This window comes from Coregonus lavaretus, assembly GCF_964263955.1.
Source record: "Coregonus lavaretus genome assembly, chromosome: 11".
Lineage (NCBI taxonomy): Eukaryota > Metazoa > Chordata > Actinopteri > Salmoniformes > Salmonidae > Coregonus > Coregonus lavaretus.
The window spans coordinates 19,458,068-19,486,015 of record NC_139998.1 but is presented as its reverse complement, the minus strand read 5'-3'; the positions used below and the strand labels follow the sequence as shown (position 1 = coordinate 19,486,015).

The 27,948-nt window shown below is 42.9% G+C and overlaps 1 protein-coding gene across 1 annotated transcript; it reads right to left on the bottom strand.

Annotated features, from left to right (window-relative positions):
* Positions 1-245: 245 nt before the first annotated feature.
* On the bottom strand, positions 246-27,930 carry LOC311136884 (ubiquitin-conjugating enzyme E2 N). Its single transcript, XM_084171198.1, has 4 exons — positions 27,831-27,930; positions 8,103-8,349; positions 2,251-2,391; positions 246-1,706 (listed from the first exon to the last, which is right to left on the bottom strand). Exons 1-4 carry the CDS (start codon positions 27,858-27,860, stop codon positions 1,660-1,662), a joined length of 465 nt encoding a protein of 154 aa, XP_084027324.1. The 5' UTR covers positions 27,861-27,930; the 3' UTR covers positions 246-1,659.
* Between the last annotated feature and the right edge of the window lie 18 nt (positions 27,931-27,948).

Sequence of the window (27,948 nt, the reverse complement as noted above, 5' to 3'; positions counted from 1 at the left end):
TCACACCATCAATTGAAGGACAAACTAACTAAAAATCTAGGACCAGAGTGAAGACTGTCTTGCAATAAGCAAGGGTTACTATTTTTTCTGAACTCATCTGAGGGCAGTAATGGTTCATTCACTGTTCAATCTGACCTGTTGAGTTCAATTTATGCAATTCAATGACAGAATGGAGGATATGCCAAAAGTCCTAACCTACTGTCCTTACTTCCTCAAAAAACAAAGGCTTACAACATTTTCTTATTAATCAACAGATTTTATTTACAGAAAAAAAAAAAAAGCAGGTGGACTGTTTTCATACCATTCGGAGAGCAGGCAAACATTTTCCACTTAATAGAAAGAATGAATTTACATTGAATTGAATACAGACTTTTCAAACCAAAGACAAATATTGACAGTTGAGACACTTCTTTGATCTTTTGTTGTTCCGTGATCCCCCCCACCCCCCACCCCCCACCCCCTTACCTCCCCACAACCCCTTCGAACACAATTCCCCTCATCACACACTGCCGAACTGACAACTCCAATGCGCCCCCTTATTATTTCCTTAAATAAATGCCATGGGGAGGAAGTCAACAGTTGTGTCTTGTAACAGATTGTGACAAACAGGAAGAACAAGAAGCTAAAAGAGCCATGTAGCCAGAGAGTCATTAGTATTACAGAGGAGGCTGGTGTGAGGAGCTATAGGAGGACGGGCTCATTGTAATGGCTGGAATGCATTCAATGGAACGTATCAAACATATGTAAACCACGTTTGACTCCATTACAGCCATTACAATGAGCCCATCCTCCTATAGCTCCTCCCACCAGCCTCCACTGTAGTAGACCCATGTCAGGGAAACATTCAAATAAAATAAAAAGACAGAATAACAGAAGTATGGAATTCCTGTCCCCACCATCCCTATCGCCCTCCCACACCCACACAAAGGTTACAAGCCTACGTTAGGGTCTCTACATGGACAGCGGTTTTAACAGTTAAACGTGATGATGGCAAGCTCAGATTAATTGTTTAGTCATTATATTGTTACTTGTATTTAATATTCAAGTCAGAGATGTGGTTTAGCAGGAGCTAGGTTGATGTTGTTTTGCTAGTAGGCCTTCTACAGAGGAATGAGTCCATCCATAGTCTGTCTCAAAGGGTTTGTCTATTACATGGGGCTAATCAGCTGCTTTCAATAAACAACCAGCATCACGAGCGACAACAAAGTTAAAAGAAAAGTAAAAAGTTAGGCAATCTTGGACAATAAATCCTACCCTACCCCCGAAACAAACATTGGACTGACAAACAACACTTTTATTTTAATTTTTCGTACGAAGCTCGTTAAAGCGGATATTGGTGGTTTCCTCCCAAAACTATGGAAAAAGAACACCAGGAGGTGAGTTAGATCTGCCCATGCATCTGAACAGTAGTGAATTACGACAAACACAACAAGTCAGGTTTTTCCATTTTTCTTATATCACCAATTCACTGGTCTTTTTTTCCTCTTTTTTAATATTCCTTAAATGTGTTTTTATTTTTTATTATAATAACTTTTTTCCCTCCAAGACGGTGTCCTTTAAATGCAAATGAAGTAGGAAGAAGAAGTGGTCTTGGCAGAACATGAGGAATTTGTGTTCACACTGACTTCCCGCTTGGTTTCGCTCAGCTTGTCGCCTTTTCTAAACTTCTATGTTGTTCTGAGCGTAAAGCCTGGTCCAGGTCCGGGCTGCAACACAAAATAAGGAAGAGAGATGAGCTCAGAAAGCAAGTGTAGATCGAAAAACGAAATGCTGTGTTGACTGGTGAGTCAGCTATTTATTAGTCTTTCGGTTGAATCCTTGAGGCTTCAAGTTGTAACTCCGTCACATTTGTACTTGCTTTGCAGGGTAGGCCACAGAGTAAAAAAGCTACAATATACAAATTAAATGTTTATATCAAATTAAGTCATGAGTTCATAAGGTGTAGCATCTAAAGTTACCAGCAAGATAGAGCATTAGCACCAAAATTATTCAGTGTTGGATTGGCTGAATGGTAGGCTGCATTGAGAGACTGAGCTACTGTGTAAAATTTTAACAGGGTTGTGTTCACTGGGCATCAAACACACAAGAAAATAAACAGGAACTCCCTGGACTTGTCTAAAAAAAATAGTTAACTTTCCCTTTCTGTTGCATGCCATAACGAACATGACCCAGGCAAGTGGGTGTGGAGAGTGGGTAGGAATGCACTATGGAGGCGTTCACTGCTCAGAGCCGGGCTTCATCAAGACTCACCTGTCTCTATGGCTTGAGCTTCATTGGATTTCCACTGCTCCGCAACGTCATTCGCTAGAGGATCATCAGGGTTAGGAGCGCTTAGTAATGCCTGGATTGATAGCAGAACTGTGCGGATCTGTAAGGCTGGAGACCATTTATCTGTGAAAGGAGATTTTATATGAAAACAAAAAAGTACAAATGAGGAGGGGGAGAAAGTGAGGGATGAAGGAAGAGAAGTCTGAGCAATGTATCCATTTTGAGCGATAGGGGCAGTGGTGAGGCAGCTAGTGGCATGTCGCAGCAATGGGGATATGCGGCTCGAGTGGGAGGTCAAAAGTGTAATCTGAGAGGCCCTTGATCTTTTGGGTGAGATTAAAAAGGAAAATCCCTCATAGCGCTCGCAGGCCAAACATGATTCTAATGCAGTGGGTATATGGTAGGAAACAATGCCCAGGCCTGTCCCACTAATGAGCCTGAACTCACTGATGTGTATGACAGAGATACAGAGCAGATGCAGCAGTGTAACAGACAGTTAAAGCCGTCTCATCTCCCCTGTATCTGTTAGGGCTGGGCGTTAAGGCCAAAATATCATATCACAATATTTTTCAAAATGTTGATGGTATGATGTTTTTGAATAATACAAGTTATACATTTGCTTTGTGAGTAGTGCATGACCCTAGGGTGGCAACATACATTCTAAGCGATTTCGAAATGTGTTTTTCTCCATTCTGCACTCATTTGAGATAATTTCCACACTGCCACATAGGGCTGCACGATATGGGGAAAAAAATCTAGGCCTTATTTTTTACCAAATACTGCAATGGTAATTTGACTTAGATCAATACACTTGGGTGAACTGTTGGAATTATGGAAATAAATTAGAATATTCTAATTTTATCTACCTCATTTTCGAACACTAAAAACATGCAAGCCAAAAGTGGAAACTATGGATACAACCTCCGTGCTCCTGCATTATCATAATTAATATGCACGCTACTAGAAATCCCTGCATTAGCATGTTTCTGTTAGCTGATACATCATAACAAAATACACCATATAACTGTCCTGCTAATGTGGCTGGACCTTTTAGGCTAAACTGCAGAGAAAAAACCCTAGATGCAGGGAGGGAGCGCACTCAGCGCAGCCTCGGGAGTGCACACAATGCTACCTATGACTTCATTGTCTGATCAACTTTTTTATTTCGCTGTGTAAATTGACTGGATATATTCACTGCAGTATTAAGCCTAAGATTGAGCTTATGAATAATGGGCTAATATGCATAAGCTTCTAAGTTAAAGGTGCTGCATAGTCAATCCGACATCTGCATGGGCCGTGCAGCATTTATGGTGATACGGCCTCTGCAGAAGACCGGGCATTCATACTTCTTGCGCTTCGCCGAGCAGCACTATTTTGAAGTAAGTTGTAAAGGAAGTCAGTTTTTGTTAAAACAGGACCTCCCGCCCTCACCTACCATCAACCAATCATGTCAATGCGGTGCTATATGGAGCCCTCCGCATTGTTACATTTTAGAGGTGCACAGCGATGCGGTACGGAGCTCAATTTGGCCTCTGCAATTGAGTCACACCATCCATACGGCGCCTCCGACCACATTTTCGGATCAAGCATAAATTGGCTCTTACATGCTGACTAGACCGGGCACATGTTGATTTTGTCCATCCACGCCAGACGCGATCAGGACACGCAGATTGAAATATGAAAACGAACTCTGAACAAACTACATTCATTTGGGGACAGGTCGAAAAGCATTAAACATTCATGGCAATTTAGCTAGCTAGCTTGCTGTTGCTAGCTAATTTGTCCTGGGATGTAAACATTGGGTTGTTATTTTACTTGACATGCACAAGGTCCTCTACTCCAACAATTAACCCACAGATAAAAGGGTAAACAGAGTTAGTTTCTAGTAATCTCTCCTTCAGTCGTCTTCTTCGTCTGACTTTATATGGCGGTTGGCAACCAACTTTAAGGTGCATTACCACCACCAACTGGACTGGAGTGTGGACCTCAGTTTATCTTTCAATCACCCACATGGGTATATGCTCCTAAAAACCAATGAGGCGACTTGCAGCGCGTCAAGTGTCACAAATATAACTATTTTAGCGCCTGGCTACACAGACGCTCGCAATGCTCGCGCGAGCGGTGTGGTGTGGTCAGCATGTTAGGCTATAGGCTACATCTCGAGACGGTCTGTCTTCATTGTTCTGTTACATAATTACGCACCTGGCCTCTCAGCTGCCACGGCTATTCCTTTTAAATCTTGGAGTCCCAGGAAAAGCCAGACTACAAAAGCTTGTTGGACACTTATTTAGACTTATTTTCTTTAGCCTATTAATAGCCTATTGAAGAAGAGATGCACACTTTTTCTTGCTTGCTGAATGTAAAATAGGCTACAGAATTAACGGACGGGGAGTTGGAAGGAGAAGCCCATATTTTCCTATAGTAGGCCTATCTTAAAAAGCTACATCCTGACAAAATAGGCCTATACCATATGAGTGGCCTGCCAATGTACCTTTCTGGTCCTTCTAAACTGTCGAGAATAGACCCAAACTGATCCAAATGGTTGCATAACCAGGCCTAGGCTGTTGGCCTATGCAGTTATTTCGGCATGAAACAAAACAGGACATGTGAGCGGTTATTCAAATTAGCCTACATCGCTGCAGTTTAAAATAATTGTGTATTCACTTTAACAATAATAAATTCCTCATTGCACTGTGTTGTTGTAGCCCGGGGACCACAGAGTGCAGCCTGGAGGAACGCACTACAGATCTGCCATTTCATAATCTGTTAACTTATTTTTCTTGGACTTTGACAGGTAAATATTTAGCCTATAGCCCTAATATTTAGCTAATGAATGGTGTAATATCTAGCTTCTTACTTCGGCTACACATCACTAGCCTCTCTCTTCCAGCTGCTCCCGAGCGCAACAGGCTATAGGCTACGCAAGCCTCTCCGCAATAGGCATCTCTCTTCTCGTGAAATCCCAGGAAAAGCTATAGGCTACAAAAGCTATAGGACATTTATTTAGATCATTTTTTATACTAGACCTAATAGCCTATTTGGGGAATGAAGCAGGCTTGCTAATTGCTGAATGTAAAACAGGCCTACAGCATAGAAAATGCATGTCGAGGAAATGTGAGGAGAAAAGGTGCATTGGTGTGATCACTTTTGGCAAGTTATGATAACATTATTGCACTGATGCATTGCAAATAGTTGCACAGGACATACAGAGATGAGCACAGTGAAAACGAAGACCCAAAGGAATTGACAACCATTAGAAAAATGGAAATCACTTGCAAACCACTTGAGCAACAAGGCAATGACATGCTGTAAAAGATGTGCAGGCTAAATGGCGTTTGTTGTTGAATTGCTACATTTAAATACAAGTTACTATATTATTTTTCATTAGGCCTACGTGTATACATTGAAGTATTATTTGCAGTTGTCACTATGACAATGAACACACCCTGAAAGCACTGAATGATCTGAACCAGACCAGACCTCATGAATGGTCTTGTGTTACCACCTTATTAATAGGCAGCGTGCAGAAGGATGCGTTGATCAGTGGATTGACAGGTGTAGGACTGGAGAACAATAAACTTTCCTCTAGTGTGGATGCTCACCAACATTTTATAGTTATCGTTATTGTTATTGGCTTGGTGGATGACCCGGGCCTTAACACAACACAACTAACGTTATTATCACAACAGAACTAGCCTACTAGTAAGTCTAGCTAACGTTAGCGAACTTGAATGAAATAAATATAAAATTACACTTACACTTATTTACTTGACTTATATACTCTATAAATGTACTCTTTCAAATGATTTACTCTGGCAAGTTTGCCACCGGCAGGCTTCAGTAGGGAAGTAAAGCGGAAGTCGAATCCCTCACTTCCTGTTGTTTGGCTGTTCCCATAGCAACGTTCGAAAGTTAGGTAGATAGTTAGTATATAATAGTGGGCACTTTGAATAGAGTGCTGTTTGACATGATAACGAATGAAAAAGCCAGGGAGGTGTTATTGTGACAGGGTAGGAACGCGTTGGTTAGTGTTTCCTAGGGGACCCTATAATCTTTGGCTACATTAAATGTTTTTTATTAGATACTTCATGTAGCTAACATTCATGCTTCGCCTATTCCTCTTTGATTTAGAAGATACTTTTGCACAAAAAAATATGCTGATTTAGGTATCAGGCTGTATTAGCTAGCTACGTTCGCTCTGACTAGTACATTTATTAGTTAGCTAGCCAGCTAACTAGCTATTAGCATTTGCGGCTAAAACGATTTGTTAGCCACAACTTGCTAAGAAAAGACAAACTAGCTGTTTGCAGACAGTAAGATACACAAACTATGTGTAATTATAGTTTATATTAAGAAGCAAAGCAGAAAATCTGCTTCATGGTCGTCAACATTTTTGTTGCATGTACTGCATTGACCATGCAGACTGAATACAAGTGGTCGAGCAACAACTGCCGCCCTTCTGCGCTGCTTGAGTGACAGGGGGCGGGGCTTGGTCTGTGTGGAAAGTGGCATGGAGAGAGAGCGCCAATAGTGTGCAACTGCAGCCTGCAAATCGGGGCATTCCTGCATGTGGGCATTCCTGAGTTTTTTCGCCCCCGCCTCCCTGAGTCCTCCTTACTAGCTAGCAGGGTTGGCACCAGTAGACAGTGTCCTTTGCTTCCACCTGCTGAACACCTGCCCTCACCGTCGTTAACAGAACTGCGGGAAAACAGTGCCCGACAGGCGGGGGCGAAGGACACTGTCTACCGGTTGCCCCCGCCTACCGCTAGCACAGCAGGCTGGGGCGATACCGTGTGCTAGCTAACCAGCGACACAGTGTGCTAGCTAGTTTGCTAGCACACATGGCTAGTTAGCACATGGTGTAGCCCCCGCCTGCTGTGTACCGGACTAGCTGGCTAAGCTAGCACACAGTTTCCTTCGCTCCCACCTGTCGAACACCTGCCCTCGCCGTCTTTAACAGAACTATGGGAAAACACTGCCCGACAGGCGGGGACGAAGGACAATGTCTACCGGTGTACAGCTAGCTAGATACCGTTGTCGCAGGTGGGCCCTAGCTATCTGTTATCAGTCAGATGATGATATGATTATCTTCGATTGTACATAGATACTTTTGATGATAAAACAGGTCAAATATATTTTGATATTTCCAGAAAGGTAGATGTCCCTAAATGTCAGACCTAGAATCAGATAATCCCTTCCTAAACCTAACCTATTAGGGGGATGAAAGGAATATCTGTCCCTGTATTAGCTGCACCTGCTACCACCTACTCAATTTTTTAATTGCTTTCAGGACATCATTTGCCATGTTATTGCTAACAACCTCAGACTAAATATTATTTGTGTTCAAGCAGCCATGTTGTATTGACAAAACCTGCCATGTTGGTGGCCTGATTAAACCTGACTGAACATTGCGCTCCAGGGCTCTACGTTGAACTTTTTTTAAAGGAGCATGTGAGCACCTAAGTTGAAAAATGTAGGAGCGCAAATAAATTTAGGAGCACAATGAAAAATGAGGTAACAAGCTGTTTTCTTTGTAGTAATGGTGCAAGCATGATGTGCATGAATCTGCGCTCAGTGTACTCTCAGTGGCTCTAAGGGGCTGCGGTACAGTGAAGTAATCATTGCAACAACTATCATTTTTTTCTAGGCGCACTGGTGCTCCTAAATAAAAATTCCAGGTCGCACAGCAAAATATTTAGGTGCATATGCAAGTAAAATGGTCGCACTGTTGGTTTACTTAACCTGAACTGAAACAACAGTGAAACATAGCAAAATCAGTTTGGATGCCAGGCTACCATGTTGGTGCAAAATGACGCAAGTCAAGTGCCCCTTACCTTTCAATATGTCTAGACATATTCTTCCCAGCTTGTCTACGTTGGGGTGGTATATTTTGGTCATAAAGCGTACTTTTGGAGCTGCCATGGGGTATTCCTCGGGAAGAAAGAGTTCAAGTTTAAACGTGCCGCCTTCGAAGGGCGAGTCTTGGGGCCCGGCGATGACCACATGGAAGTAGCGGGCGTTACCTTCGTCAGGCTCCGCCTTGATGCCTGGAACAGGCTCTGCCATCAAGCGCTGAGTCTCCTGACAAACGACAGAGATACAAACAGTGTTAGGCCTAGATGCAAATACAGACACACAAACACTGAGTATGTTGGTCTGTATTTATGAATCTATCAATCTAGTGGTGGTAACCATTGTTCAGCAGGCACATTTGTAAGTTTGTTCCCCTGCTTACTCATCCCTTACAGTACTAAGAAAATCCACTAATTTCAGTGTTAGGACTGATCAATCTTTCAAAGACATTGCCTACAGCCCAAAACATCTAGCCTAACATTTCTCTAGCAAATGGATGGAGAAAACATAAGCAACCTGTCCTGGCCCACGCCTCCTACTAGGCAGCTAGCAGTGAGTCACTACGCTTAGTGGGTCTATAGCAGAATATCAGGCAGCTGAGTCTACTCATTTTTGTTTTCCGTTGCAAACCTTTCCAAAATGTTTTCCTAATGAATACGACCCAGGTGACAACTAGGGCTAAGTTTCCCCATCAACCACTGCAGAAGAGTACATCTTGTAGGCTGACTAGCTCATCATGGAAGCCAAGTGCCCCCGGCTCAGGGCTGAGACCAGGGCATAACATTTACTTTTTTGTCCACCAGCCACTGTTGCAGGTAGATTTAAAAATCGACCAGCCACTCAGATTTTTTACCTGCCAAAATATTTATTTTGTCACAAAGATTACACCAACAAAACATAAAAAAACATGAGTATGCTTTGTAATGTTTCTAAAACAATATGTATTACTAGTAAGAAGTAACTAATGTGGTGTATTGAATAATACATAATAATGTGGTCCTCTGTAGCTCAGCTGGTAGAGCACGGCGCTTGTAACGCCAAGGTAGTGGGTTCGATCCCCGGGACCACTCATACACAAAAAAAATGTATGCACGCATGACTGTAAGTCGCTTTGGATAAAAGCGTCTGCTAAAAGGCATATTATTATATTATATTATTTAATACTTTTTTTTGTGACCTGAGTCTTTTAACCAAAATGTCACAGATAAGATAAATGTTCACCTGCCCATTTAAACCGTGGAGAGTACCGTGGTAGAGCGCCTGGAGTCATGTTTGTATCTGTGAGATTGAGTTTTACTAGTAGAAGCTTAGTCTTCTCTTCCCTAGCAGTTGAAACTCAAACATAGAAAAACAACCTAGTTTGTGAACATAACAATGTAAATTGCCAAGAAACAAAGTCTCACTTCAGTATACTTTAGTTTCAATTAAATTAGACCAACTTTTATAACTGTGCGCAGCGCTTCTAAAAATGAATATTTCACTCAGCTCTTCACATGCGCAGAGCCTGGCAGTGTTATTGCGCGAGGTGGGATAGGCTATATAGGATTCGTAGTTCTTTGACTTTGTGCGATTAATTTACCAGCTATGAAACAAAACGGCGGAAATACTTTGAAAACTGCTACTGCAGCATTTATTTTACTGTAAAGGTGATCATACTTGACTATTTTTATTAAAAAATGCGAGTGAAATGCTCGCACTGTGGAGCCCTGACCACCCGCCAACGTGGCTGGTGAAGTATAAATGTTACACACCAATGCCAAAATCTACCAGTATTTGGCAGGTGGCGGGTGTTAATTTTAGGCCCTGGAGAAACACACACCCTTCTCAACGTGACGGAACATAAGCCAGCTGATACGGCCTTATGGTAATGCAAGAGGCTGGGTGACACCTGTAACAGGAATACTGCACGTGCAGCAACAGGAATACTGCACGTGCAGCAACAACAATGGACTTTTACGGGCCTATTCCTCTTCACTTGCCCATAGTAGCCTAAAATACCAATACAGTGCATTCGGAAAATATTCAGACCCCTTGACTTTTTCCACATTTTGTTACGTTACAGCCTTATTCTAAAATTCATTAAATACCCCCCTCCCCTCAATCTACACACAATACCCCAATATGACAAAGCGAAAACAGGTTTTTAGAAATGTTTGCAAAAAATGTTCTTATTTTTAATTGTTTTACAAATTGTTTACATAAGTATTCAGACCATTTGCTATGAGACTCGAAATTGAGCTCAGGTGCATCCTGTTTCCATTGATCATCCTTGAGATGTTTCTACAACTTGATTGGAGTCCACCTGTGGTGAATTCAATTGATTGGACATGATTTGGAAAGGCACACACCTGTCTATATAAGGTCCCACAGTTGACAGTGCATGTCAGAGCAAAAACCAAGCCATGATGTCGAAGGAATTGTCCGTAGAGCTCCGAGACAGGATTGTGTCGAGGCACAGATCTGGGGAAGGGTACCAAAACATTTATGCAGCATTAAAGGTCCCCAAGAACACAGTGGTCTCCATCATTCTTAAATGGAAGAAGTTTGAAACTACCAAGACTCTTCCTAGAGCTGGCCGCCCGGCCAAACTGAGCAATCGGGGGAGAAGGGCCTTGGTCAGGGAGGTGACCAAGAACCTGATGGTCACTCTGACAGAGCTCTAGAGTTCCTCTGTGGAGATGGGAAAACCTTCCAGAAGGACAACCATCTCTGCAGCACTCCACCAATCAGGCGGACGGAAGCCACTACTCAGTAAAAGGCACATGACAGCCCGCTTGGAGTTTGCCAAAAGGCACCTAAAGGACTCTCAGACCATGAGAAACAAGATTATCTGGTCTGATGAAACCAAGATAGAACTCTTTGGCCTGAATGCCAAGCGTCACGTCTGGAGGAAACCTGGCACCATCCCTACGGTGAAGCATGGTGGTGACAAGATCATGCTGTGGGGATGTTTTTCAGCGGCAGGGACTGGGAGACTACTCAGGATCGAGGGAAAGATGAACGAAGCAAAGTACAGAGAGATCCTTGATGGGAACCTGCTCCAGAGCGCTCAGGACCTGACTGGGGCGAAGGTTCACCTTCCAACAGGACAACGACCCTAAGCACACAGCCAAGACAATGCAGGAGTGGCTTCGGGACAAGTCTCTGAATGTCCTTGAGTGGACCAGCCAGAACCCGGACTTGAACCCAATTGAACATCTCTGGAGAGACTTGAAAATAGCTGTGCAGCGACGCTCCCCATCCAACCTGACAGAGCTTGTGAGGATCGGCAGAGTAGAATGGGATAAACTCCCCAAGTACAGGTGTGCCAAGCTTGTAGCGTCATACCCAAGAAGATTCGAGGCTGTAATCGCTGCCAAAGGTGCTTCAGCAAAGTACTGAGTAAAGGGTCTGAATACTTATGTAAATGTAATCAGTTAAAAAATATATATATATAAATAAATTAGCCGAAATTTCTAAAAAACAGTTTTTGCTTCGTCATTATGGGGTATTGTGTTTAGATTGAGGGAAAAAACTATTTAATCTATTTTAGAATAAGGCTGTAGCGTAAAATTTTTTGGAAAAAGTCAAGGTCTGAATACTTTCCGAATGCACTGTATATAACAAATTCACATTTCATGCATCTAAATGGCATTTCCATCTAAAACGACCCATGAGCACCAACATGTCTAGTTCATAGGAGTATTACAAATTGTGTTTCAAATGAAAAGCTATAGCGACTATATTTTGGGGAAATGAAGGCATGGATTCTTTTTCAAACATTTTCTATCTTAAAAAATTACGCATGACTAAAGGGTTTGAGTTCTGGATGAACAAATGGAAAAGGGGACTTAGAAAACATTTACCAGAAAAAGTCTTAAAAAGGTATCAGAAATGCATCAAAACCCAACAATGTTGAGAAAGACGCCTGCCAATTAATATCAACACATATTTCGTTTGAGAAATTGTTTACCTTCTAAGTTTAAGAAACACTTCTTTGTGCCTTGTAATTCTTACCAAAAACCCACATATCTTTAAGATATTTTCAAATGTCTCTCCCTCATGAAGAGGGAGGATAATGAAAGTTCACAGAAGTAACAAGTAATGGTAGCCCTACCAATTAGTTATTGATTTTACCGATATCAATTATTTATACATTATTAAGTGATTAAAACTTGTAATACCGTTACGAAATTGGTAGTCTCGCGTTGCCATACCTCCAAAATTACGTTGTCATGCCTCCCGTGAAGGTCTGCAGAATGTTGTATTGCAAAAACAATTGAATTGCAGAATTTTGATTGGATGCTACATTTCAAGAACCCTTCCCCACTTGCCCGTAGAAGGGGTGCTGTGCGTTATGTGCGTCACTGTTTCACTGTTTTCCGTCCGGGTAGTTGTTGCCAATGCTAGTGTGGCCAACAGTCATATATCCTATATGCCATGGGTTATATGTGTAGGCCTACCTATGTTAGCAAACGTTGTATACAAAAACACAGTTAAACATCACACACAATGTATAAACCTATTACAATTGGAGCAGGCCAACCCTGCTGGAGGTCTTCTGAATATGCAGGGTTCGGTTTCAACCAGCAATAACACACCTGATTCAATTTATCAAATCTAATGAGTTGATAATCAAGTGTGCTATTGCTGGGCTGGAATAGACGTCTGCTCACCCAGTAGATCAGGGATCAGTGGAGCAAGGTTGGCCACCGCTGGTATGGAGTTTTTTTGTTCACCTGAAATTATGTTTAGTAATAATAGCCTACTTGCTACTACTCAAGTATCCATTGTTGTTTAGACTAAGATGTCTAATCTTTACATACGCGTTAGCTTATTTGTACATTTTGAAGTGATGAAGTGTTGATTCATCTATGTGTTTAAACTGTTTTAATTGTTAAACTACTATTCCAAATGATGTATCAATGTTGATTAATCACATATCACAATCCTGCAATAAAGACGGGAAGGGGTTCTGTCTCTAATGTGTCTGTGTTGTTTCTCGAAAATGAACATTTCTTTTTTGTCTAGTTGTAAGATCTCCAATCTGTTTTATTTGATTTTCACGCTCTCTCATTATATCAGCTATATAAAATTCATTTAGCAGCTTATCATATGGCATGCATCGCCAATGAAGCCATAGACATACAGTATGATGGCATTACAGGCCTTATGGGCATCGGTCATCTGAAGCAGAGAATAGCTACTCCCACATTGTTTACATGTTGACCTACAGCGCCTTCAGAAAGTATTCACACCCCTTTACTTTTTCCACATTTTGTGTTACAGCCTCAATTTTAAATTGATTAAATTGACATTTTGTGTCACTGATCTACACACAATACCCCATAATGTCAAAGTGGAAATTTGTTTGTAGAACATTTTTGAAATTAACAAAAACATTTACATTTAAAATTTTTGTCATTTAGCAGACGCTCTTATCCAGAGCGACTTTCAGTTAGTGAATACATATTTTATATATAAAAAAATAAAAAAAATAATACTGGCCCCCCATGGGAAACGAACCCACAACCCTGGCGTTGCAAACGCCATGCTCTATCAACTGAGCTACATATCCCTGCCGGCCATTCCCTCCCCTACCCTGGACGACGCTGGGCCAATTGTGCGCCGCCCATGAGTCTCCCGGTCGCGGCCGGCTGCGACAGAGCCTGGATTTAGCAAGGCTAAATAAGTTCAGGAGTAAAAATGTGCTTAACAAATCGTATAATAAGTTGTATAAACTCATTGTGTGTTCAATAATAGTGGTTAACATGATTTTTGAATTACTATCCCATCTCTGTACCCCACACATACAATTATCTGCAAGGTCCCTCAATCGACCAGGGAGGTTTTTCAATGCCTCGCAAAGGGTACCGATTGGTAGATGTGTAAAAATTAAAAAAGCAGACGCTAAATATCCCTTTGAGCATGGTGAAGTTATTAATTAGGCTTTGGATGGTGTATCAATACACCAAGCCACTACAAAGATACAGGCTTCCTTCCTAACTCAGTTGCCGGAAAGGAAGGAAACCTGTCAGGGATTTCACCATGACGCAAATGGTGATTTTAAAACAGTTACAGAGTTTAATAGTTGAGATATGAGAAAACTGAGGATGGATCAACAACATTGTAGTTACTCCACAATACCAACCTAAATGACAGAGTGAAAAGAAGGAAGCCTGTACAGAATACAAATATACCAAAACATGCATCCTGTTTGCAACAAGGCACTTAAGTAATACTGCAAAGAATGTGGCAAAGAAATTAACGTTTTGTCCTGAATACAAAGCATTATGTTTGGGGCAAATCCAACAACATATCACTGAGTACCACTTAATATTTTCAAGCATGGAGGTGGCTGCATCATGTTATGGGTATGCTAGTCATCGGCAAGGACTAAGGAGTTTTGTTTGGAAAAAAACAAACAATAAAGCTATACGCACAGGCAAAATCCTAGAGGAAAACCTGGTTCAGACTGCTTTCCAACAGACACTGGGATACGAATTCACCTTTGAGCAGGACAATCACCTAAAACACAAGGCCAAATCTACACTGGAGTTGCTTACCAAGACGACATTGAATGTTCCTGAGAGGTCTAGTTACAGTTTTGACTTAAAATCGGCTTGAAAATCTATGGCAAGACTTAAATGGCTGTCTAGCCATGATCAACAATCAACTTGACAGAGCTTGAATACATTTACATTTACATTTTAGTCATTTAGCAGACGCTCTTATCCAGAGCGACTTACAGTTAGTGAATACATTATTTTTTATACCGGCCCCCCGTGGGAATCAAACCCACAACCCTGGCGTTGCAAACGCCATGCTCTATCAACTGAGCTACATCCCTGCCGGCCATTCCCTCCCCTACCCTGGACGACGCTGGGCCAATTGTGCGCCGCCCATGAGACTCCCGGTCGCGGCCGGCTGCGACAGAGCCTGGATTCGAACCAGGATCTCTAGTGGCACAGTTAGCACTGCGATGCAGTGCCTTAGACCACTGCGCCACTCAGGAGGCTATAATATTTATAAAAAAATTAAAATGGGCAAATATCGTACAATCCAGGTGTGCAAAGCTCTTAAGCCTTATTCACACTGCAGGCCTTAACACTCATATCAGTTTTGTCATTTGCTGACATGGCTACGCTAGTTGTCATAGTGACGACGGGTGTGTGCGCAGTGGTGTAGGCTGATTGTTGGTAGTGCTCATGCTTACTATCACTCAGAAGTTATGTAGCAAGTTAAGGTGACAACAGTGCCTGCCATGGACGTTTCCCAGTTGCTTTGAATGTTCAAAATCATAGTGTAAGAACACTTTCAAAGCCTCAAATGATAAGATTATCCAACTTTTTGGCTAGCCACAGCAGTCAACTAGCTAGCAGTTTAGCTTTCTAGCACATTCAATAATTTGTTTGTAAACAATTATCAAGTTAGTTAGCTACCACATGTTCTTGTCAAACTGTCAACAGAGTAGCTAGCAAGCAACAAGACTCAGGGGTGTGAATACTTATGTAAATTACATATTTCTGTAGTACCTGGCGCTGACGAGGATGGCGGCCTCGCGACTAGCTCTTAGGAAACTTTGTGGTATTTTGTTTTTGTATGTATTATTTTTGACATTATTAGCTCAGAAAGTGTTTTGTATCATTACATACAGCCGGGAAAAACGATTGGATATCAGAGCGGCGGTAACTGTGTTTCATGATTAACAACTCATGGTGTAATTGTAGTAACATACAGGAACTCAAGTCCTTCTGTTCACTCGACCTAGAATACCTCACAATCAAATGCTGACCGTATTATCTCCCAAGATAATTATCTTCGGTTATAGTCACAGCCGTGTTTATTCCCCCTCAAGCCGATACCACGACGGCCCTCAAAGAACTTCACTGGACTTTATGCAAACTGGAAACCACATATCCTGAGGCTGCATTTATTGCAGCCGGGGATTTTAACAAAGCAAATTTGAGGACTAGGCTGCCGAAGTTCTATCAACATATCGACTGTTGTACTCGCGCTGCTAAAATCCTCGACCATTGCTATTCGAACTTCCGGGATGGTTATAAGGCTCTCCCCCGCCCTCCTTTCGGCAAATCTGACCACGACTCCATTTTGCTCCTCCCTTCCTATAGGCAGAACCTCAAACAGGAAGTACCCGTGCTAAGGACTATTCAACGCTGGTTTGACCAATCGGACTCCAGACTTCAAGATTGTTTTGATCACGCGGACTGGGATATGTTCCGGGTAGCTTGCGAATATAATTTAGACGAATACACTGAAACGGTGACTGAGTTTATCAGGAAGTGTATAGGTGATGTTGTGCCAACTGTGACTATTAAAACCTACCATAACCAGAAACCATGGATAGATGGCAGCATTTGCGCAAAACTGAAAGTGCGACCACCGCATTTAACCATGGCAAGGTGACTGGGAATATGGCAGAATACAAACAGTGTAGCTACTCACTCCGCAAGGCAATTAAACTGGCAAAACATCAGTATAGAGACAAAGTGGAGTCGCAATTCAACGGCTCAGACACGAGACGTATGTGGCAGGGTCTACAGACAATCACAGACTACAAAAGAAAAACCAGCCACGTCGCCGACACAACGTCTCGCTCCCAGACAAGCTAAACACTTTCTTCGCCCGCTTTGAGGATAACACAGTGCCACCGACGAGGCCCACTACCAAGGACTGTAGCCTCTCCTTCTCTGTGGTCGACGTGAGTAAGACATTTAAGCATGTTAACCCCCGCAAGGCTGCCGGCCCAGACGGCATCCCTAGCCGCGTCCTCAGAGCATGCGCAGACCAGCTGGCTGGTGTGTTTACGGACATATTCAATCTCTCCCTTTCCCAGTCTGCTGTTCCCACATGCTTCAAGATGGCCACCATTGTTCCTGTACCCAAGAAAGCAAAGGTAACTGAACTAAATGACTATTGCCCCGTAGCACCTCTGTCATCATGAAGTGCTTTGAGAGACTAGTCAAGGATCATATCACCTCTACCTTACCTGTCACCCTAGACCCACTTCAATTTGCTTACCGTCCCAATAGATCAACAGACGATATAATCGCCATCACACTGCACACTGCCCTATCCCATCTGGACAAGAGGAATACCTATGTAACAATGCTGTTCATTGACTATAGCTCAGCATTCAACACCATAGTATCCACCAAGCTCATCATTACGCTCGAGGCCCTGGGTCTGAACCCCGCCCTGTGCAACTGGGTCCTGGACTTCCTGATGGGCCGCCCCCAGGTGGTGAAGGTAGGAAACAACATCTCCACTTTGAGATGATCGTGGACTTCAGGAAATAGCAGAGGGTGCACCCACCTATCCACATCGACGGGACCGCAGTGGAGAAGGTGGAAAGCTTCAAGTTCCTTGGCGTACACATCACTGACAAACTGAAATGGTCCACCCACGCAGACAGTGTGGTGAAGAAGGCTCAACAGTGCCTCTTCAACCTCAGGAGGCTGAAGAAATGTGGCTTGGCACCTAAAACCCTCACAAACTTTTACAGATGCACAATTGAGAGCATCCTGTCGGGCTGTATCACCGCCTGGTACGGCAACTGTACCGCCCGCAACCGCAGGGCTCTCCAGAGGGTGGTGCGGTCTGCTCGAACGCATTACCGGGGGCAAACTACCCGCCCTCCAAGACACCTACAGCACCCAATGTCACAGGAAGGCCAAAAAGGACATCAACCACCTGAGCCACTGCCTGTTCACCCCGCTATCATCCAGAAGGCGAGGTCAGTACAGGTGCATCAAAGCTGGGACCGAGAGAATGAAAAACAGCTTCTATCTCAAGGCCATCAGACTGTTAAATAGCCATCATAGCACATTACAACCTGCTGCTGCCTATTGAAATCACTGGCCACTTTAAGAAATGGACCACTAGTCACATTAATAATGTTACATATCTTGCACTACTCATCTCATATGTATATTCTGTATTCTATTCTATAATATTCTACTGTATCTTAGTCCATGCCACTCAGTCATTGCTTGTCCATATATGTATATATTCTTAAATCCTATTCCTTACTAGATTTGTGTGTATTGGGTATATGTTGTGAAATTGTTAGATATTACTGCACTGTCGGAGCTAGAAGCACAAGCATTTCGCTACACCCGCAATAACATCTGCTAAACACGTATGTGACAAATACAATTTGATTAGATTTTCAATACATTTGCTAAAATTACATTGTAGAATAATAGTGAAGACATCAAAACTATGAAATAACACACATGGAATCAAATAGTAACCAAAAAAAGTGTTATATTTTGATTTATTTTATATTTGCGATTCTTCAAAGTAGCCACACTTTGCCTTGATGACAGCTTTGCACACTCTTGGCATTCTCTCAACCAGCTTCATGAGGTAGTCACCTGGAATGCATTTCAATTAACAGGTGTGCCTTGTTAAAAGTTAATTTGTGGAATGTATTTCCTTCTTAATGCGTTTGAGCCAATCAGTTGTGTTGTGACAAGGTATGAAAATGTATGCACTCACTAACTAAGTCGCTCTGGATAAGAGCATCCACTAAATGACTAAAATGTAAATGTAAAATATAGGGGTGGTATACAGAAGATGGTCTTTCACCAAATAGGGCTAAGTCCATATTATGGCAAGAACAGCTCAAATAAGCAAAGAGAAACAACAGTCCATCATTACTTTAAGACATGGGTCAGTCAATACGGAAAATTAAGAACTTTGAACGTTTCTTCAAGTGCAGTCGCAAAAACCATCAAGCGCTATGATGAAACTGGCTCTCATGAGGACCACCACAGGAAAGGAAGACCCAGAGTTACAGGATACGTTCATTAGAGTTACCAGCCTCAGAAATTGCAGCCCAAATAAATGCTTCACAGTTCAAGTAACAGACACATCAACTGTTCGTGAATCAGGTTGAATTGCTGCAAAGAAACCAGCGACTTCCAAATTGGTTCATTCAATTTAGGATAGCCAGTGGGACAACCACTTCTTTTTTTTTTTTTCAATGGGGGGTGGGGGTGTAGAAGGATTACTGTTATACTATTCCAGGTATTCCTTAAAGAGGTAGGGTTTCAAGTGTCTCCGGAAGGTGGTCAGTGACTCCGCTGTCCTGGCGTCGTGGGGGAGCTTGTTCCACCATTGGGGTGCCAGAGCAGCGAATAGCTTTGACTGGGCTGAGCGGGAACTGTGCTTCCGTAGAGGTAGGGGGGCTAGCAGGCCAGAGGTGGATGAACGTAGTGCCCTCGTTTGGGTGTAGGGTCTGATCAGAGCCTGAATGTAAGGAGGTGCCGTTCCCCTCACAGCTCCGTAGGCAAGCACCATGGTTTTGTAGTAGATGCGAGCTTGAACTGGAAGCCAAGGCACACTTAACCAGCATGGCTACCACAGCATTCTGCAGCGATACGCCATCCCATCTGGTTTGCGCTTAGTGGGACTGTTTTTCAACAGGACAATGACCCAACACATCTCCAGGCTGTGTAAGGGCTATTTGACCAATAATGAGAGTGATATCGTGCTGCATCAGATGACCTGGCCTTCACAATCACCCGACCTCAACCCAATTGAGATGGTTTGGGATGAGTTGGACCGGAGAGTGAAGGAAAATCAGTCAACAAGTGCTCAGCATATGTGGGAACTCCTTCAAGACTGTTGGAACAGCATTCCAGGTAAAGCTGGTTGAGAGAATGCCAAGTGTGTGCAAAGCTGTTAAGGCAAAGGTTGGCTACTTAAAATAATCTAAAATATATTTTAATTTGTTAAACACTCTTTTGGTTACTACATGATTCCATGTGTTATTTCATAGTTTTGATGTCTTCACTAATGTAGAAAATAGTACAAATAAAGAAAAACCCTTGAATGAGTAGGTGTGTCCACACTTTTGACTGGTACTGTATGTGGACACCCCTTGACATTAGTGGATTCTGCTATTTCAGCCACACCAGTTGCTGGCAGGTGTATAAAATCGAGCACACAGCCATGCAATCGCCATAGACAAACATTGACAGTATGGCCTTATTGAAGAGTACAGTGACTTTCAACGTGGCACAGTCATAAGATGCCACCTTTCCAAAAAGTCAGTTCGTAAAATTTCTGCCCTGCTAGGGCTGCCCCGGTCAACTGTAAGTGCTGTTATTGTGAAGTGGAAACGTCTAGGAGCAACAACAACGGATCAGCCGCGAAGTGGTAGACCACACAAGCTCACAGAATGGGACTGCCGAGTGCTGAAGCGCGTAAAAATCGTCTGTCCTCTGTTGCAACACTCACTACAGAGATCCAAACTGCCTCTGGAAGCAACGTCAGCACAATAACTGTTCGTCGGGAGCTACATGAAATGGGTTTACATGGCCGAGCAGCCGCACACAAGCCTAAGATCACCATGCGCAATGCCAAGCGTCGGCTAGAGTGGCGTAAAGCTCGCCGCCATTGGACTCCGGAGCAATGGAAACGCGTTCTCTGGAGTGATGAATGTCCGATGGACAAATCTGGGTTTGGCGGATGCCAGGAGAACACTACCTGCCCCAATGCATAGTGCCAACTGTAAAGTTTGGTGGAGGAGGGATAATGGTCTGTGGCTGTTTTCATGGTTCGGGCTAGGCCCCTTAGTTCCAGTGAAGGGAAATCTTAACGCTACAGCATGCAATGAACTTCAAGACGATTCTGTGCTTCCAACTTTGTGGCAACCGTTTGGGGAAGGCCCTTTCCTGTTTCAGCATGACAATGCCGCCATGCACAAAGAGAGGTCCATACAGAAATGGTTTGTCGAGATCGGTGTGGAAGAACTTGACTGGCCTGCACAGAGCCCTGAGCTCAACCCCATTGAACACCTTTGGGATGAATTGAAACACTGACTGCGAGCCAGGCCTAATCGCCCAACATCAGTGCCCGAATTCACTAATGCTCTTGTGGCTGAATGGAAGCAAGTCCCCGCAGCAATGTTCCAACATCTAGTGGAAAGCCTTCCCAGAAGAGTGGAAGCTGTTATAACAACTCCATATTAATGCCCATGATTTTGGAATGAGATGTTCGACAAGCAGGTGTCCACATACTTTTGATCATGTAGTGTATGTTTCACAAGTTTGTATTGCACAGTACAGTGAGTAGAGCACAGAGTACAGTACAATACAGTACATTATATTGTATATCTACTCTGCTGTACTCTACTGTGATGTCCAAACTTGTGAAACATGAGGAGTATGACATTCATATCCATAATGATGCCTTTCTGTGTAGTACAGATCAGGGACCCATGATGTAATTCCTTTAGTTTTTGTAAAAGTTTTTTACTCAAGGTGCCATGTCATAGCTGATACCCCATTCTTTCTGCAGACATCTTTGAATCTTAATTTGGAAGAGATATTCAAGAGGTTTTGGAAAACCTTATCGCATAAATACCTGTGGGAGATTTTAATGTAATTCCGTTACCAAAGTATGCATCGGCACAGTTCTTTCACTAAATTAGTTTTTGTAAATTTTTCTGTGGACATTCTATAAAGTAGTTATTGTGCATGGAGTTGTATGGTTTGTTAAACTTTGAAATCAAATGGTTTTTGTTTGGCATACATATTAATGTGAAAAAAGTTAGTCAAAGCATAATTCCATTACTGTGGTATTGCCCTAAAGCTACAGATAGCTTTGAGAGAGAGACAACTAATAGAGGAACAAAAAGAGTGGACTATCATTAACCACTGTTCATGCTGCTGTTTTTTTTATTTTTCCTGAATGCACCTCTGAGCGAGATTCCTGAAATGTTTCAGATAACCCACAGACAAAAACCCACAGTCCAAACACAGACAAGAGAGAGGCTCCTGGGACCAGTCACACGCTCACAGGGGCTCAGGGGGCCAAGCCCACTAAGAATAGTTCCCAGAACTTCCCAGCCCTCCCACCTTTTCCAACAACCTCGAACCATCATATGTGTTCCCTCTCTTACTCAAATCAAATTTTTCAAAAAAAAATTATTTGTCACATGCGCTGAATACAACCTTACAGTGAAATGCTTACTTACAAGCCCTTAACCAACAATGCAGTTTTTAGAAAGAATACAATAGTTTTTTTTTAACAATCAAATAAAAAATAATATAAAATAATACGAAATAAAAGTAACAAATAATTAAAGACCAGCAGTAAAAATAACAATAGCGAGGCTATATACAGGGGGTACCGGTACCGAGTCAATGTGCGGGGCACAGGTTAGTCAAGGTAATTGGGGTAATATGTACATATTGGTAGAGTTATTAAAGTGACTATGCATAGATAATAAAAGAGGGGTGGGGGGCAATGCAAATAGTCTGGGTAGCCATTTGATTAGATGTTCAGGAGTCTTATGGCTTGGGGGTAGAAGCTGTTTAGAAGCCTCTTGGACCTAGAATTGGCACTGCGGTACCGCTTGCCGTGCGGTAGCAGAGAGAACTAGGGTGGCTGGAGTCTTTGACAATTTTTAGGGCCTTCCTATGACACCGCCTGGTATAGAGGTCCTGGATGGCAGGAAGCTTGGCCCGTACACACTACCCTCTGTAGTGCCTTGCAGTCGGAGGCCGAGCAGTTGCCATACCTGGCAGTGATGCAACCAGTCAGGGTGCTCTCGATGGTGCAGCTGTAAAACCTTTTGAGGATCTGAGGACCCATGCCAAATCTTTTCAGTCTCCTTAGGGGGAATAGGTTTTGTCGTGCCCTCTTCACGACTGTCTTGGTGTGCTTGGACCATGTTAGTTTGTTGGTGATGTGGACACCAAGGAACTTGAAGCTCTCAACCTGCTCCACTACAGCCCCGTCGATGAGAATGGGGGCGTGCTCGGTCCTCTTCTTTTTCCTGTAGTCCACAATCATCTCCTTTGCCTTGATCACGTTGAGGGAGAGGTTGTTATCCTGGCACCACACGGCCAGGTCTCTGACCTCCTCCCTATAGGCTGTCTCGTCATTGTCGGTGATCAGGCCTACCACTGTTGTGTCATCGGCAAACTTAATGATGGTGTTGGAGTCGTGCCTGGCCATTCAGTCATGAGTGAACAGGGAGTACAGGAGGGGGGGGACTGAGCATGCACCCCTGAGGGGCACCCGTGTTGAGGATCAGTGTGGCGGATGTGTTGTTACCTACCCTTACCACCTGGGGGCGGCCCGTCAGGAAGTCCAGGATCCAGTTGCAGAGGGAGGTGTTTAGTCCCAGGGTCCTTAGCTTAGTGATGAGCTTTGAGGGCACTATGGTGTTGAACGCTAAGCTGTAGTCAATGAACAGCATTCTCACATAGGTATTGCTTTTGTCCAGGTGTGAAAGGGCAGTGTGGAGTGCAATAGAGATTGCATCATCTGTCGATCTGTTGAGGCGGTATGCAAATTGGAGTGGGTCTAGGGTTTCTGGGATAATGGTGTTGATGTGAGCCATGACCAGCCTTTCAAAGCACTTCATGGCTACAGACCTGAGTGCTACGGGTCGGTAGTCATTTAGGCAGGTTATCTTAGTGTTCTTGGGCACAGGGACTATGGTGGTCTGCTTGAAACATGTTGGTATTACAGACCCAGACAGGGAGAGGTTGAAAATGTCAGTGAAGACACTAGCCAGTTGGTCAGCGCATGCTCAGAGTACACATCCTGGTAATCCGTCTGGCCCTGCGGCCTTTGTTAATGTTGACCTGTTTAAAGGTCCTACTCACATCGGCTACGGAGAGCGTGATCACACAGTCATCCGGAACAGCTGATGCTCTCATGCATGTTTCAGTGTTACTTGCCTCGAAGCGAGCATAGAAGTAATTTAGCTCTTCTGGTAGGCTTGTGTCACTGGGCAGCTCGTGGCTGTGTTTCCCTTTGTAGTCTGTAATAGTTTGCCACATCCGACAAGCGTCGGAGCAGGTGTAGTACGATTCGATCTTAGTCCTGTATTGACGCTTTGCCTGTTTGATGGTTTGTCCGGGGGCATAGCGGGATTTCTTATAAGCTTCTGGGTTAAAATCCCACTCTTTGAAAGCGGCAGCTCTACCCTTTAGCTCAGTGCGGATGTTGCTTGTAATCCATGGCTTCTGGTTGGGGTATGTACGTACAGTCACTGTGGGGACGATATCGTCGATGCACTTATTGATGAAGCCAGTGACTGATGTGGTGTACTCCTCAATGCCATCGGAAGAATCCCGAAACATATTCCAGTCTGTGCTAGCAAAACAGTTCTGTTTCATCAGACAACTTTTTTGCTGACCGAGTCACTGGTGCTTCCTGCTTTAGTTTTTGCTTGTAAGCAGGAATCATGAGGATAGAATTATGGTCAGATTTTCCAAATGGAGGGCAAGGGAGAGCTTTGTACGCGTCTGTGTGTGGAGTAAAGGTGGTCTAGAGTTTCTTTGCACATTAAACATGCTGGTCGAAATGAGGTAAAACGGATTAAAGTTTCCCTGCATTAAAGTCCCCGGCCACTAGGAGCGCCACCTCTGGATGAGCGTTTTCCTGTTTGCTTATGGCCGTATACAGTTCATTGAGTGCGGTCTTAGTGCCAGCATCGGTTTGTGGTGGTAAATAGACAGCTACGAAAAATATAGATGAAAACGCTCTTGGTAGATAGTGTAGTCTACAGCTTATCATGAGATACTCTACCTCAGGCGAGCAAAACCTCGAGACTTCCTTACATATCGTGCACCAGCTGTTGTTTACAAATATACATAGACCTCCACCCCTTGTCTTACCAGAGGCTGCCGTTCTATCCTGCCGATACAGTGTATAACCCACCAGCTCTATGTTATTCATGTCATCGTTCAGCCACGACTCGTGAAACATAAGATATTACAGTTTTTAATGTCCCATTGGTAGGATATTCGTGCCTTTAGTTCGTCCATTTTATTATCAAGCAATTGTATGTTGGTCAATTGTATCTTAGCTCTTTTCGGTCATAAGAGACGGTAGCAGCAACATTATGTACAAAATAAGTCCATAAAACGGCAGCCATCCCCTCTCGCCACCTGTGTGACTGTCCCCCTCTCTGTTAGCATAATAGCATTGATTCAATGACGACTCCCAATGACAAATGAACTTGGGAATGGGAAGCACAGCCCAGCATTCCCTGTGTGGGGCACAATGTTGGAGGGGCTCGAGTTTAGAATTTTGAAATGAATTGTAGGATAGAGGCCGACTAGTAGTAACTTTCCTTTGAAGCCTGCAAATTTGCTGACTGTAACAAAGTGAATGTTTTATAGATTAATAACCTAGCTACAAGGCATTCTGGAATCCACAATGTAGCCTAGCCTGTTTCAGCACAGAGAGCCATCAACTTGACAGGGGGATAATGAAAACAAGGCGCTGTTGTCCCCTGGCTGAGCAGATGCTGGGCATAGACAGTGTCATGACTTCATTGATCTGTGAATGAGTGAAGAAGACAGTCAACCCACACAAACAACTGCCTAGACTGGAAGGATAGACCGGAGAACAATTAGGCTAGGGAGTGAGAGAACAAAACAATAATTATAAACACACAAAGTGATAGCACAATAGCTTAAGCTCACTGTATATAGCTAATAGTATGATGTTCACCTCTGCGCCAATCTTACAACTCTCTCCTGACCTGATCTTTATGCTACACTAGCTTCAGGAGTGACAACAGCTGTATGACAGTTTCTCCAAGTGCACTGGGAACGTGCTGGATGTAAGGACCCTCTAGTATACTGGTGCATCTAGGCCTAATCACTTCCTCTTGTGTATGTCAAATTAAATGTTCTATTGATGTCCCACTTCTCGTGTCAGCATAGCTAGCTAAACAAAAATATTTGCTGCGTCTCGGCCTATAGCCCTGACAGCTGTGGTGTGACATGACTAGCTAGCTATCTTTCTAATCAGATCTTCACTAATTATATACTGTCTGTCTATATACACACCACATATTTATATTCTGGATTCTGACACATGCGCACTATAATATATCTACTCTGGATTGTTCATTGGACCAGTTCTGTCATTTCTTGATTTGTTGTTCTGATTATTTGTGTATTGGTATTGTATTTGCAAGACATTCTACTGCACTGTTGGAGCTAGCTAGTTGGTAAAGCCATTTGAATTCAATCACTTCTTAGGGTGTCCACCCACTCTGGCCAGAGTGAGTGAAAACGCGTTTTGGTGATGAAATTTCACGTCCTCATATTATAAATACATTTTACGTAAACAATTATTCTTATTCATGTTCTGAATCGTTCAGTGCGGTCTTCAACATTTAATAACCAGTATATTAAAAAAATCAAATTTCGTAACCTAATACATCCGAAATAAGCACTGAGCTCTGTTGACAGAGCGGTGCAGCTTTCTCACAGTAACTTGAGGATTTTACATATTGTGGTGGTTGTTTTCAAAGTTGTTTCCACGTGTCACAAAAAGCAAAATTAGGATGACACAAGCTGAATTAAATGTAAAATCATTCATATGAAAAGCTTATACTAAAATATGAAAATACAATGTCATGTCTCAATCGAAATCTATATTGTTTAAAGTCCTGCAGATTCAAGAAGAAAGATGAGTTCAACGGGAAAGTGAACCTGTCAGGTAGCCTTCATTCTGGCACAGCATCCAGCCTAGTTGATGCTCTGCTGTGCAATTTTACTTATTTTTGACCAGTTTTTTTCTCTGGCCTCCATTGAGTTAGTCACCCTAATTTTGGCCATCCCACAATGGTAAAAACCAATAACTTTTTAACGGATTATGATAGAGACATGAGGCTTGGACCATTGGTTTTCTTAGAGGTTCTCTACACAATTCAAAGGATGCGTTTTTGATTGGACACCCTACACTTTTTGACAGCACCCCTTTTGATTTGAACGAAACCTTCCATACATATTTGCCCATTGTAGAAATGCTCAGAAAGGGACTTTTCGGACCTGAATGCCAAAACATTCAAGAAGAGATAACGGTGCTCGAAGTTGCTGTCAAAAAGTGACTCAATTCAAATGAATTTACCCTACCATAGCAAAGAATTGCACCTGCTATAACACCTGCAAATCTGTCTGTGTAGGAGACCAATAAACTTTTATTTGAAGTGATGACTGGTAAGGGGAATCTAACCATACATTTCAATTAAGATCATAAAACTGAGATCCCACTTATGCCCTGGCCCCTGCCTATATTATAACTTAGCTAGCAACACAGGCCTAACGGGAAATATCTGTCACAATGGTAATGTTCTGATTGCTTACTCAATTGCCTGCTAAATTGACCCTTTAATATTTTAACTCTTAAGTATCTTTATACTCATTAGCAATTTAGCCCAAAATAAAGACTGCAGCCGTTGATATTGTGGCACAGTTACGGGAGTAGGCTGTCTGATTGTGTATTCATTGCAACAAACATGTACGACTAGATAGCTATAGTGTTAGCTAGCTATTTGGAATGGGTGGCTGGCTGGCTAACGTTTTAGCTAACTAACTAGCAAGCTAACGTTATATTGATTGCTAACGCGCTCAGACTCTGGTCAGTATGCTACATTCACTGTGTATAGTGTATTAACGAATAAACAACCACACAAAAGCCACATTTCTTCTCCATCTTTTACAAGTGTGGGTGTATTTTTAACACACCTTTATTCGGTTTATTATTAGGAGCAGGGACGAAACGGATGTAACTTTGCAGCTGCCGCAAATGCTAGCTAACTAAATTGCTAACAGTGTCAGTGCGGAACATTTCAGGATTTGCTAGCTAGGACATCATGAATCGGTCATAGACAACAACAATATTCTGTGTAATTCGTAAAGCACTGAACAGTTAGTTACCTTAATGATCCTACGGGGCAGTCCTGCCATCTTGTCTTTAATGAGGGGTTTAGCTGTGACTCTTCTCTTTCGTTTGCATTGACAGCGAACGGCGCACACACACCTCTTCCGGTGTTCT